The sequence below is a fragment of the Bos indicus x Bos taurus genome, chromosome 20, assembly GCF_003369695.1.
Source record: "Bos indicus x Bos taurus breed Angus x Brahman F1 hybrid chromosome 20, Bos_hybrid_MaternalHap_v2.0, whole genome shotgun sequence".
Classification (NCBI taxonomy): Eukaryota; Metazoa; Chordata; class Mammalia; order Artiodactyla; family Bovidae; genus Bos; species Bos indicus x Bos taurus.
This window is the reverse complement of record NC_040095.1, coordinates 5,486,033-5,499,550: the sequence shown is the minus strand read 5'-3', so window position 1 is coordinate 5,499,550 and position 13,518 is coordinate 5,486,033. Positions and strand designations below refer to the sequence as shown.

Below are 13,518 nucleotides of genomic sequence, written 5' to 3'. Positions count from 1 at the left end.
GTGAACTAGAAAAGAAAAAATAAATCTGAGTTGTCCTGACTATATCTGATAAACCAAGCAAATGTTGTTAATCCTATTGGAAAAATGTGTACAAACTCTTATAAAAATACTAGAGGCTTACTTCTTAGAAGTGAAGTGAAGGTCACTCAGTCGTGTCTGACTCTTTGCGACCCCATGGACTATACAGTCCATGGAATTTTCCAGGCCAGAACACCGGAGTGGGTATTCTGAAAGGAATACTGGAGCCTTTCTCTTCTCTAGGGGATCTTCCCAGCCCAGGGATGAAACTCAGGTCTCCCACATTACAGGTGTATTCTTTACCAGGTGAGCCACAAGGGAAGCCCTACTTCTTAGAAGCATGACATAATAAAGGGTTTATGACTGCTGCCATTTGTAAACGGTTTTCTCTGATAAAAGACACAGGCACTTATCATGAAAATGAGTTCTAATTATTATCCCTAGTATCTACTACATAAGAGAAGAGGCTCTTAAAAGAAGTTGCTGATTAAATCAATATAAATCAATTAAGGAAACAACCACAGATTCACAGCAAGTTACAAACAGTAGTACAGAGAGATTCTGTGAACCCTTTATTCAGTGTCCCCAATTGGGAACGTCTTATGTAACTATACTACAAAACCAGGAAAAGTGAGACTGTACAATCCACAAACTATATTCCTATTTCTCCTTTAGCTACTTCAAAGTGTGCAGTTTTTCTGGTGCCTCATTTTTCTGTTGGGAAAACAAAGGGTCAAAGAGGCTGAAAGACTAGCCAAAGTCAGAGTGCTAAGAAGTGACAAAATAAAAAGCCAATTCTGAAAGACCATCTTTCCTCAGAAACAAAGTATACAACCCCATTAGAAGCCATCAGAAGTCCATGAGGAATTCAGTAAAGACATTCAAAATAATCCTATTTCAAAATTTGTTCATCAGAGAGATACATATTTTTTCACGTATTAGTTTTCATCTTTCCAGACTTAAAAAAAATCCTCATTAAAAAATGTTCTGTTATAGGTCTGCTGAAAAACAGTTTTACTGCATCAGTAATATGGTAAACCAAACACAAAGAAAACTAGGCCAAGATAGTTACCACTTAAAGTCACACAGGCTCCTTGCCACCTTCGATCCCAGTACAAAGCTGTCTTGGCAAAAAGCAGGCTCATAAACAGTGAATGAATGAACAACTTAAGTGACAGGACCAAATATACCAAACAACCCAAATGTTTTTAAAAACAAACAGGAAAACTCTGCAGTATAGTAAAATGAGATTTTTTGCAGAAAAATATTATTTTGTGGGGTAGTTTTCATAACATCAGAGATAGAATGGCCCTTAAAGAACACCTAATCTGGTCATTCTCATCTCTGGCTACACATGAACATCACCTGAGATATTAAAAAAAATCATAAGCTTCACCCCACACCTGGAATGGGGCCCAGGCATCTGTGTTTTTCAAGTTCCCCATTATTAAGTCCCTTATTATAAGAGTGGTTCTAAGTACTTTATTAAAAATCAAGAAATTGAGGCCTAGTCAAACTGCAATATCTTATTCAGTACAAGAATTTATACCAGAATCCAAGTGGGAATAGCATGATTTTTTCAACATAATATATAAAAAGGATTTCAAGAACTACAAAGCTTCGTTTTAACTTTGAAACTGTTGGCAATTAAAAAAAAAAAATGTGAAACTAGGCCGAAAGCTCTATCAACATTTGAACTCTTCCTAGTGTATGGTTATTGTCATTGGTGAGCAGACATACAGGTGAGCAATACTAAGCAGGTTTTGCCTGAAAGATTAAAAAAAAATGAGAAGTATGGTTCCCATCTTTCCAGTTAACTGCCCTCCCTTAGCAATCAGTACTCTTGTAGTTCCCTTAATTGGTACTGTAAAGGGCTTACAGTGGATGTCTATCAAGTAAGTTTGATTTTTGAACAAAATGAGATACATGTATAAAATAGATGGAACTGGATACAAAATGTGAACCTATAATATTCGCCATATTGCTCATCAAGTTACTCAGATAATAATACACATTTTACACTATTTACTAAAATCAAACAGTTATATTTGGAAAATTACCTTTAATTGAATCATTTTCAGCTCTCATTATGTCAATGAGTGAACTCTCCAATGAGTGCATGTCAAAAGTCCTGGGGCGATCCTGTAAACACAAACAGCCACAAACCACTTTTAAAATAGCATATAATTATAAAAGAAAATAATAAGCTGCATCTGATGAGACACAGATCAAAAAGCAGGAATTTTCTTCCCTCTCCATGTAAGGCACATTATTACTACATTTTATTTTTAACACTTGCAAAATATCAAAATCACAAGTACCCAGGGCTCAGCAAAGACTGACTTGATTTCCAATAATAATTTTCAATAAAAGCATTACTTTCAAAAACAAAGCAAAAACTAATTTCCATATGGTTAAGAATATTAAACATATATAAAAACAGAATTCATAATCTTTTTCTGTCACTTAAGATTTCAGTAATGTGGCAAAGCTTCCCAAACTTGTTTCAGCAGTATTCTGTTAAGGTGACATCTACATGTTCTATTCAGAATAGCTATATTTACTTATAAGCCAAGATCTGAAAATAGTCATCAAATGTCTACAAGACCACTAAGTAGCAAAGTAGTCTTGATTTTTCTGCCATTAGAATAAAAGGAAGACAGGATATGGAGAACACTGCTGGTCTCAACCCTGGCTTAACAAAATGGACTTCATGAATGGGTGAGGAATCTGAAAATACACAACCATGCTGATGCTGCGGCATTCTTCAGGGTATTAGACATCATTAAAACCAAAGTTTAGCTCGACAGTGAAAAGGAAATGAAAACATTTTCAAATTAAATACTAAAGGGAAAGCAGTGTAATACCTGTTTCTGACCCACCTTGAGAATAAATATATACTTACAAAGACCACAGCAAGGTTATTAAAGAAAAGGGGGAGGTGAAGAGCGAGCGAGAACCGAGTTCTGTGTAGTTGTTTCCAAGGGGCAGCAAGGGGGAAGGGTTAACCATGTTGTCTTTGGTCAGAAAGATAATCAGCACCACGAAAGCCCCCGCGGCCACTGGTCCCTACAGTCAGGCTGTGTTAGTCGACAGGACCATTTACATTTCAGCACAGCTAGGCATGGACCCTGCAAGTGTACAGCTTGTGCCAGGAGGGGTGGCAGAAGAGGCTAAACAGGCTCTTACAAACATAGGTGAAATTCTGAAAGCAGCAGGCTATGACTTCACGAATGTGGTAAAAGCAACTGTTTTGCTGGCTGACATAAATGACTTCAGTACTGTCAACGATGTCTACAAACTATATTTTCAGAGTAGTTTTCCTGCAAGAGCTGCTTACCAGGTTGCTGCTTTGCCCAAAGGAGGCTGTGTTGAGACCGAAGCAATAGCTGTGCAAGGACCTCTCACGACAGCATCGCTCTAAGTGGGCCAAGTGTTATTTAGTCTGGAAATTTAATAGTATTTTTAAACTAATGGCTTAATCCTTGTTGGAAAGTGTAAGATTGAAATATCTAGAAATATGGAAATACCATATAATAAGGGAAACAACATGAAGATTAATGATGAATCTAGTTACTAATGTTACAAATTATACTTCTATAACACTTGTATTGCTGGATGTGGGAAAACAGACATGCCTTACTGAGTTAACTCAGAAGAATAAAAGTAGAGAAATAACATAGGAAAGATGAGCACACCTAATTCAACTAAACCCTATTAATTTAATGACGTGAAGTATTTTATTATGTCAGATATGTGATTTTTGCTTGAATAAAATTAAAGCATTTAAATTTGAATGGCAGAGATAAAGGAGAAGAAACGGGACCAAATTTTATATAGATAAAATTTTTCTAGTGGAAATAGTATGCAGATTTTCCTTGGTGTGATTCCATTTACTGATTTTTTTTTAACAGTTTAATGTATGCATTAAATTACGTTACCTAAATAAAAGTGAAGAAACCAAAAAAAAAATAAAGAAAGAAAGAAAAGGGGGCTTCCAAAGGAATTTCAGAAGCGTGATTTCAGAACTCTCTCTTCAATGATATTTTTCTCTCATTACTTTTTAATTCAAAGCTTTGGCTTTTTAAAAGAATTTGCCTAATTTTCTCCACCCCCCGCCCCTTTTCTTTCAGACTTGCTGGGCTCTCATTTTCCACATTTCAGCTAACTCAGAACTTTATGTTTGATAGAGTATGTCCTCCATCTTTCGATCATTCTGACATTTCTCCTCTGTCCTTCCCTAAGACTACTCACCCTGCTGCTAAGTCGCTTCAGTCATGTCTGACTCTGTGCGACCCCACAGACGGCAGCTGCACTCTTACTCTTCTTCCCTGAAACAGGGACCACTCCTTCTGACCCCACCCACCAAACAGATATCCAAAAATGTTCACTCTTATGGGTGGAACACAAACTTTTTTTTTTAAGTTCCACAACCTGAAGGGTCCAAGGGTAGTTATATTGGGATATCATCTATATTTAAAGTAGAGAATGTTACAGGTTTTTTCCCCTAGGACGGCATGGGATAAAGATGGGAAGGGGAGTAGATGTCTTAACATGTTCTTCTGCTCTAAACTAGTATGGCTCCTCCAGAATATCTTTCCCACTTTTCCTCCTGATTCTTTCCTCATTGTCCTCATCTTCTCAATATGGTCAATAGAGAGAGGCAAGAGGACAGGTGGCCAGAATGAGAATTTCTAAGAGTAAATGTTCACAAAAAGGAGAAACTCTTCTGTTTTTATCCTTCCTCATCTCAAGCACTGAATTAAATCAAAACTTTAATGCGTATTCTTTTGGAAGTCAAGTGGATTTGAGGCATAACTGGAGAAAGAAGTTAAGAACAAATTCCACTATCTCATTCTGCAGTCACTGGATCTGTCCTCCCTTCAACAATCTAAAATCCACACTCAAAATCAGGCCAGCCACTATCTCTATTTCCACAACAAAGCCAGTCTTGGAGACACTAATGCTCAGAGTCTTCACTTGCCTATGTCCTCTGACTGTGGGTTTCCCAAGGGTAGGAAGTATGTCTTACATCAAATGTTCCCCATGTGTACAATTCCCAAAGGGTGATGGTATGTTGAGATGTTCATCTCCTCAACACACAGGACTGTCCATAGGGCCTGGTGTGGCAGGAACTCCCTGGCAGATGATTTCTGCTTCTGTATTTTCATTTTCTATGTATGCCATGATGTGAAACAGGCTGAAAAGCCTTGTTCCACGTATCTGTATCACTGTACCTCACACAGGGTCTGGCAGCTTAGGAAGCACACACGTTTCCTCAATTGATGAATGAAGGCGTTTCTTTGAGTAATTTTTATTAAGTGTTGAAAGCATTTTTTCTCTCCTATTTCCTTATCTTGAGGTTTGTTTTTTAAATCCCCTTTCAGAGCTGGGCGGGGTGGGGGGTAGGTAAGCAAAATGAAACTGTGATGGCTATGGGGGAGATGTAAGAGGAGACCTCAGCCTGTTTTTTTAATGCAACTACAGTAGTGAGCAGCCTGTGAATTTTCAGGACTTGCGTTTTGCCAGTCACGGAATGACAAAAGCACCCAAGAGAATGAGTTGGTAAAAAAAAAAATCAGTGTTTTTGTTTGGTTTGTTTTATGACAGCTGCTTCTGGTAAGTAAAGAAGCATCCTTTTCACCTAGAGGTTTCCAAATGTAGTGGAATTCAGCAAAGCCACTTCATACCGCCTTGCCCCAGGACTCTCCAGACTATTGTCTAAAACATAAAGGTTTTTGCTAAACTAACCACCACTGACTTATGATTGGTAGAGTACATTAAAACTAAAACCCAAAATGAATATCTAAATTTTCAGTAGTGCTTGGTGGAATTAAAAAACAAAAACCTCTCTATCCTTTTTATACTTTTACTAGTTTTCATTTGTCACAATATAAATCTGATAAATAAACACCAATATACAAACTCTGACTCTCAGATGCAATGTGTTAAGAAGAATTTTCAGGCTCTGAATGGATTTAGAAGAAAACAGTGTCTCAAAAGACACGTATGTGTAAATGCAAGATACAAGTCCCACTGGCACAAGTACCACATTTTTGCCAACCCTGGTCTAATATGTTCGCTCTCTTTGTAGGTCAGTGGGTAAACAATCTACCTGCAATGCAGGAGGCCTGGGTTCGATTCCCTGGGTGGTAAAGATCCCCTGGAGAAGAAAATGGCAACCCATTCCAGTATTCTTGCCTAATATGTCTAACACGTACTTCTCCCCACAATTCAATCTTATTTGAAATTATAATTATTACAACTACTTTACATTTATATAACACTTTGTTTCTTATGATGCTATAGTAATTCAAGCCACATATTTTGCCAAGCAAATGTTCTGTTCTCAGGCAGGGTCCAAAGTTTATCATTTTTGATTACTCTCTCACTGATTTTTTTCTATTTTAAATACCCAATTTTACCAAAAGGACTAAAGTGTAAACATCTGTGCCATTAAGAAGTAGATGGAAGGGGACAGACACAAATAAACCCAAGAAATAAGAGCAGACAAACCATGCTGGTTTTTCTGCCCAAAAACCAGGGTGTCAAATCAAGAGTGTTCTGATTTCTATGTTTCATCCTTTGATTTTGCCTTTTTGGCTTACTAATTAACCCAAACATCATAATCATTTATTTATTTTCTAGAATTCATTTCCCAGAAAGTAAACTAACTATAAAATAGAAATTCTGTTAAGTAATAGCTCTTCTTAATTTAACTTGAGATGGTGACCAAAATATGAACATCAGCCTAAATCCGCGGAGCATTAGACATTAGGAAGTGTGACATGTCATGTGAGCTTGAGCACTTTCATCCTCTAGACCTCATTCCTGATCTGAAATAGGAAAGAGTCTAATTAAACCTCTAAGGTTCCTTTCCCAACAACAAAATACATCTGTATTTTAGCTTTCCCATATCCTAAAACAGTCTGTGCTCTTTCAAGATTTGCAGTTTAAATTATAATGAGTTTGGCAGGAATCTAAGATGTGAACGAGGATGACTGATGAAAGTTTATAACTTCTTGCCCACAAAAAGGTGGGAGTTAATTAACCTTATTAATAAGAAAACGAACTCTTGTAAGTCTTAAAAGGACAGTCACTATGTTTTCATTATGCTATACATAATGCAAAATAACAAGCTTTATCAAAAAAGAAAAAAAAACAATTTGTTAAAGGGGGAATGTCCTGATTTCCAATAAAAGCTCAAACAAAACAAAAACACTGACAACTCTATTTGCTTCAACCCACCACTGCCAGTTTATCTTGGCAGCCCACAGAGAAAAGCAGATCTAGTCTTTATTGAGAATCTACTAAGTATCTGACAATATTCTAGGTAGTTTTTAAATACTGTCATTAGTAATCTTCAAACCTCCTTATAATTTAGATTGTATTATTCTCAATTTTGGAGAAGGAAATGGCAACCCACTTCAGTATTCTTGCCTGGAGAATCCCATGGACAGGAGTCTGAGGGGCTACAATCTATGGGGTCACAAAAGAGTCGGACACAACTGAGCAATTAAACAACAATTCTCAATTTAATGATAAAAACTAAGACCAGGGAAAAACACAGTTTACTGCACAGATAGATTACTGCTTAGTTCAGCAGCTTAGTCTGGATTCAAGAGCCCAAGTTTCACTCCAAAGCAGGTGGCGCTACCTTGGGTAAAATAATGGTCATGGCAGTCAAAAGACCACACTAATTAAGATACGTATTAGAATAAATGAGACACTCTGCCTGCCTTAACGGTCCTGGGGTGAGGGACATGCTGGCTGCTGCTGCTGCTGCTAAGTTGCTTCAGTCGTGTCCGACTCTGTGCGACCCCACAGACGCAGCCCACCAGCTCCCCCGTCCCTGGGATTCTCCAGGCAAGAACACTGGAGTGGGTCGCCATTTCCTTCTCCAATGCATGAAAGTGAAAAGTGAAAGTGAAGTTGCTCAGTCATGTCCGACTCTTAGCGATCCTATGGACTGCAGCCTACCAGGCTCCTCCGTCTGTGGGATTTTCCAGGCAAGAGTACTGGAGTGGGGTGCCATTGCTAGTACCTAGCAAACAGGAGGCACTCAAGTATGACTCAATAAATGAAAAAAAAACAACAAAATGTACATAGGTAATATAGGATAATATCAGAGCCACTAAAAACATGAGAGAGAGAGAAGCCTTATCTTCCTTCTTCCTGTTGAGATGACAGATCGATGTGGTCCACAAATTAAGAGACCTAACTTGCATCTCTAGGTTAACTACAGCCAACCACAGAAGCAGAAATGGTAGTAACAGTAATAGTATCAGGTAACATTTATCAAGATCTAATGCAGTATGAGTGAACTCCAGGAGCTGGTGATGGACAGGGAGGCCTGGCATGCTGTGATTCATGGAGTCACAAAGAGTCGGACACGACTGAGCGACTGAACTGAACTGAATGCTTTACATGCATAATCTCATTTAGTCCTCACAAAAATTCTATACAGTAAGTGTTCAGTTATTATCCCGTTTCACAGATAAGACGGCGTAGCTTAGCATGATTAACTAACTTTATCAGTGTCAGGTTAAGCAGAGAATGCAGAATTTGAACCACCAGCCTGACTTTAGAAATGTGAGCTTAACAACCACGAATGAAAATAAAAGACCACCAATTATTTTCAAGGCTCAGCAAAGCAAACTTGATTACAATGCAGAGATCTTTTTTTTCCTCTTTTTTTTGGTAACCTGAGTTGTTGTATTTAATACATTGAGTTGCATCGCAACTGGTTGGTTTCAATTTATGTCATCTCTACTTCACAGGGCAATTTCTAAAGGAAAAACCACAAAAGCCACTATGAAAATCAAAGTTGATAAAAATAACCTTCTGACAAAACAAATTAGCATTTAAAAGAGCAAGATCTGTCCTTTTAATATACATCTGAATAATCCTGACTGCCACAGCAAAATAGGAAGATTTACATCAGCAAGTAACTGATGACATGGCTTTTTGTAACTTCCCAGAAGTAGCCACAAGAAGCACATGAACCTGTGGGTCTATTACTACCAGGATGAACAACCTGACTGCAATTGTGCCACAAACCAAAATTACTATTTCGTAGACTTCAAAAAATATATCCAGATGAACAATGAAAGCCAGTGTTTCTCATATTTAAGAGTATTTCAAAATCATTTGGAGGTCCTATTGAAACACAGCCTACTGAGGCAACACCCAAAGTTTTTCATTCAGTAGGTCTCAGTAGGTCCAAGAATTCACATTTCTACTAAATTTCCAAGTGAAGATGGGGACCACGCTTTGAGAACTACTGAGTTAAGCAATTCCATTCCACAGGTTAATTTCATTAGATACTTTGGGATGTAAGCTATAGCTTACATCCTGTTTAACAATTATGATGCAGTCCAGCTTAAATATCAACTATTTTACAGTTTACTTATGAAGAGAAAGGTTTTGCTCTCAAAATCAAAAACAAAGTCCTCTCTTCCAAGCTCTAAGATGCATAAATTGGCAAAAAATTACAATTCAGTTCAATTTCAACAGAACCACCACTATAACCACTCCATTACTGGTTCTTGTCTTGTCATACTTGAGTTAGTATGTTTTAGCATTACTAGACCTGACTAAAGCACGAGTCCCTTGGACTACAAGGAGATCCAACCAATCCATCCTAAAGGAAATAAATCCTGAACATTCATTGGAAGGACTGATGCTGAAGCTGAAATTCCAATACTTCGGCCACCTGATTCGAAGAACTGACTCACTGGAAAAGACCCTGATGCTGAGAAAGACTGAAGGCAAGAGGAGAAGGGGACGACAGAGGATGAGATGGTTGGATGGCATCACCGACTCAATGGACATGAGTTTGAGTAAACTCCAGGAGTTGGTGATGGATAGGGAGGCCCGGCATGCTACAGTCCATGGGGTCGCAAAGAGTCAGACACAACTGAGCAATTGAAGTGAACTGACATTCTTAAGAACCAGAGCCAAAATTCAGCTACACCCTTTACTCACTGTCTTCCTATAAAGACATACATGACTATGAGCATCATTCTCAGATTGCTATGTATCTGTACTAGCTTATGGAAGTTTCTCTTTCTGGCTTACTCTCGAAGTTTCTCCCTGGTGAAGAAGGGAAAGGAAAACATTTTGGTCTGAAAGGCAAAGTCTGTGCCAGTATAACAGCTGCCAAAAAAAATACGAAATTTGAGATGCCAGGAGAGCCCATAATTAATCAAAGGCAACTATGACAGTTTTAATCCAAAATTTGCCAAAACGTAAATATTTTCTTGGATTAAATATTTAAGGCCACAGACATCAAAAGTTGACAATATAGTCAACTTTCAAGATTCCACTGTCAGATGACCCTTCCATCCCTATGCAAACACAAGTCCCCTTTTCCCATATCTGCCAAGCACACTGACAGCCCATATTTATGAACAAAGTCTATGATGACTACCCACTCCCTCCTTCCCTGGACTGTGAGCTCCACTCATCCCCAAAGCCACAGACTGCGGCAACTGTGCAGGGCAAAGTAAGTTCCTCATCATTGCCACCATCATTATTAAAATGGCTAACATCTCTTCTGGCTCTGTGTCTCAGATAAAAGATGCATGATTTCTGTACACTAGTTCCTCACAACCATCATGTAAAGTGGGTACAATTATCGCCCCCATTTTAGGCTTCTCATGAAGCTATGAGATGTTAACTACTTACACTCAAAGTCACCAAGTAAGTGGTGGAGTCTACTTCATAGCAGAAGCTCAGAAAAGTGGTCCGTTATTAAATGAACTTTGTCACAACCTATGATATCCTTCACTTGTATACAGGGTCTGAATGCATAGAACAAGTGTCAGAGGTTAAAGTGAAAGAAGTAATTATCTCAAGTAGGAAAAAACTACAGTTACTAGCATCTCATATTTCTTAGCAGGGTCCCTCTTCAGTCAGTGTTTTCTCATTATGAACACTTTATAATGAGGCAAACAGTCTTACAGATCTTAGGCTACCAAGTGTTTCCTAATAGAATAATAAACTATAACAAAACGGATCAATGTCTTTAGTATATTACCCTGATTGAATCAATAGCTCCATTTTCTCCCATGTGAACTGATGAATCAGATCTCTCCAGAAAGCCCTTGAGAAAATTTGCTTTTATTCCACCTTCACTAAATAAACCACATTCATGTTCAGTATTAGAAATCCTTAAAGTGATAAATATTTCTTGTCACCACTTGACTATATTAAAAAAACAACTTGGCATTCTAGACTTGATTAGTCAGTTCCTAAATCAATAGACCCCTTCTTCTTGTTAACCATTTGTTCATTTCCACTTTACCTGGCAGACGAAAATAACTAAAATCTATTCTAAGACTTGTGTTTAAATCACCACTTACTAGACAAATGGTCTTGACATCATATCTCTGAACCTTGATTTCATCAGTGAAATAAGGATCTCCCTTACTTCACACATCTCCCTTATAAAAACTGGGTTGAGGAGAAATGAAATAAAGTCCATAATAGATCATGCACAATACCCACCAGTTAGGAGATCCACTCAATAAACATTCCCTCTGCTCCTTCTCTCTCCAGTGCAATAGCAGAAGAGCCCCAAACCAACATATTAAATTAGGTATTGTTTGTATCTTAATAATTCAGCTGTTCCGTGCTACTTCCTATGGCTCATTTTCATAGAGAAACAAAAAAGGGGGGGGGGGATCTTTCCTACTTAATATACTATTTGGGGCAAGAGATCATTAATTCAGGAAAGTGAGTAAGTTCTATTAAAACTCAGGCCATTCCTCTATCTTTGGCTGCTTACTGGCAATCAGCATTCCTCTGCTATGTATCTGCTGGGTGTGATCAGGGTCCGGAGTCATCAGAGAGAATGGTCACCCAAATACACAATCTTTATTCCTAAAGTGAGGTTTGTATCCTGTAACCCACACAATCCATAACATTTCTCTCTTCCATGAGCCTTGACCATAACATCAAAAGGCAGCCTGTACCCACTGTCAGCCTCTGGGCTCTCATAGCTACCACCCTCAGATCCTTAGCTCTCCAGTGTCTCCTGAGAAGGCGGCACTTCTCAATATTCAGGCACAAAGCAAGATGTCACCGACACCTCAGTTCATGAGGAGGAGAGTGTCTACCTTGGTCATGCACTCCCACCATACGGTCCATAGAAGGCATAAAACATTTGTGGGTTGAAAAACAAAGAGATGAAAAAGTGTGATGCAGTCCAAAGGCCTGGAAAAGATCACAAACCTTTAAATTCCCCTTAAAAAGAAACAAAAATATAGCCCAAAAGCTCTGAGTCCTTCCTGTTCTCTCTCCTTTTGGAGAAGCTTCTCACAAATTCACAGAAATATAAACCCAGGAGAAAGCTGAGATGGCGTAGAGAAAACTGGACAATCTCCTCCTGAGTGTCTGGTCATCAGCTGATATTCTAGTGTTTTGTTGGATCTCTCTCCCTTTTCTTTGACAGACATGTGACCACCAGCACTCTTCTTGTCTGAGAAGGGAGATGTGGCCAATAGTGGCTTTTTTAGAGATTAGCATCAGGTTGGGCAGTAAAACAGGCTGGGCAGGTACAACAAAAATATGGGCCTTGCCTCAGTTTCTCACTGTCTTTTTTTTAAAAAAACAACTAGAAGATATATTTGTGTGTTTTTAAGAGGGAAAAAAAGACTATCTTTTAGAAACACATACCAAACCATTTACAGATGAAATGATACAGTACCTAGGAAATGTTTCAAAATAACATGAAAGCAGGAAGAGAGGGTTAGGAAGATAGATGAAAGAGGACTGTCAAGGAGCTGATCATTGTTGGAAGCCAGGTGACATGTATATGGGATTTTGCTATATATTCTATTATCGAATATGTTTAAATTTTTCCATAGTAAGAAATTTAAAAGACTTGGGGGTCAGGGGAGAGACTTTACCCAAAGAAGAAACAAACAAAAAAACCAGTTGGTCACCAAATTTTCCAGCAGTGTTCAAGAAAATGAGAGCACCATCTGGGCTGATTCCCTAGTGCACTGAGTTTACTAAACAAAATTATAGTTCAGCTTATACAATTCTTCTTTAAAGTTAAGCACATATTACCACACAACAGTTAAACAACAGTTTTCACATTTTGAATGTGTGCAATTTCCAACTTTTGAATTAATATTTCTAGTTGATGACCTTCTCTCTTATACCAGCAGAATCTTTTGGAAGCCAAATATTAGAAATACTTCATCTTATTTCTAAAAGACAAGACAAAGAAATGAGAAAATGAAGGATTAGGAAAGCTGAGTAGCTTACCTTAGGTCACACAGCTAGCAAGTGGCACAGCCATAGTTGAAACTCAGATCTGACTTCCATACAATAATTAATAGCTTTTTCTGAGTAGCAATGTTCTTACATCAACTTTTTTTATTTGGTTCTTTTTAAAGTTCTTATAGACAGTTTGCACTCATCTCACACGCTAGTAAAGTAATGCTCAAAATTCTCCAAGCCAGGCTTCAGCAATATGTGAACCATGAA

General features: G+C 38.1%; 1 protein-coding gene and 1 pseudogene across 4 annotated transcripts in view; one reads left to right on the top strand and one right to left on the bottom strand.

The window, feature by feature from the left end:
- Window positions 1-13,518, bottom strand: part of CPEB4 (cytoplasmic polyadenylation element binding protein 4) — a 72,495-nt gene that overhangs the window by 46,902 nt on the left and 12,075 nt on the right. For all 4 annotated transcript variants that reach the window (XM_027520496.1, XM_027520492.1, XM_027520493.1 and 1 more), the window contains exon 2: window positions 2,079-2,160. In XM_027520496.1, coding sequence (XP_027376297.1) covers window positions 2,079-2,160 — 82 coding nt within the window. The remainder of the gene's footprint in view (window positions 1-2,078; window positions 2,161-13,518) is intronic.
- On the top strand, window positions 2,180-3,711 carry LOC113879203 (annotated as a pseudogene).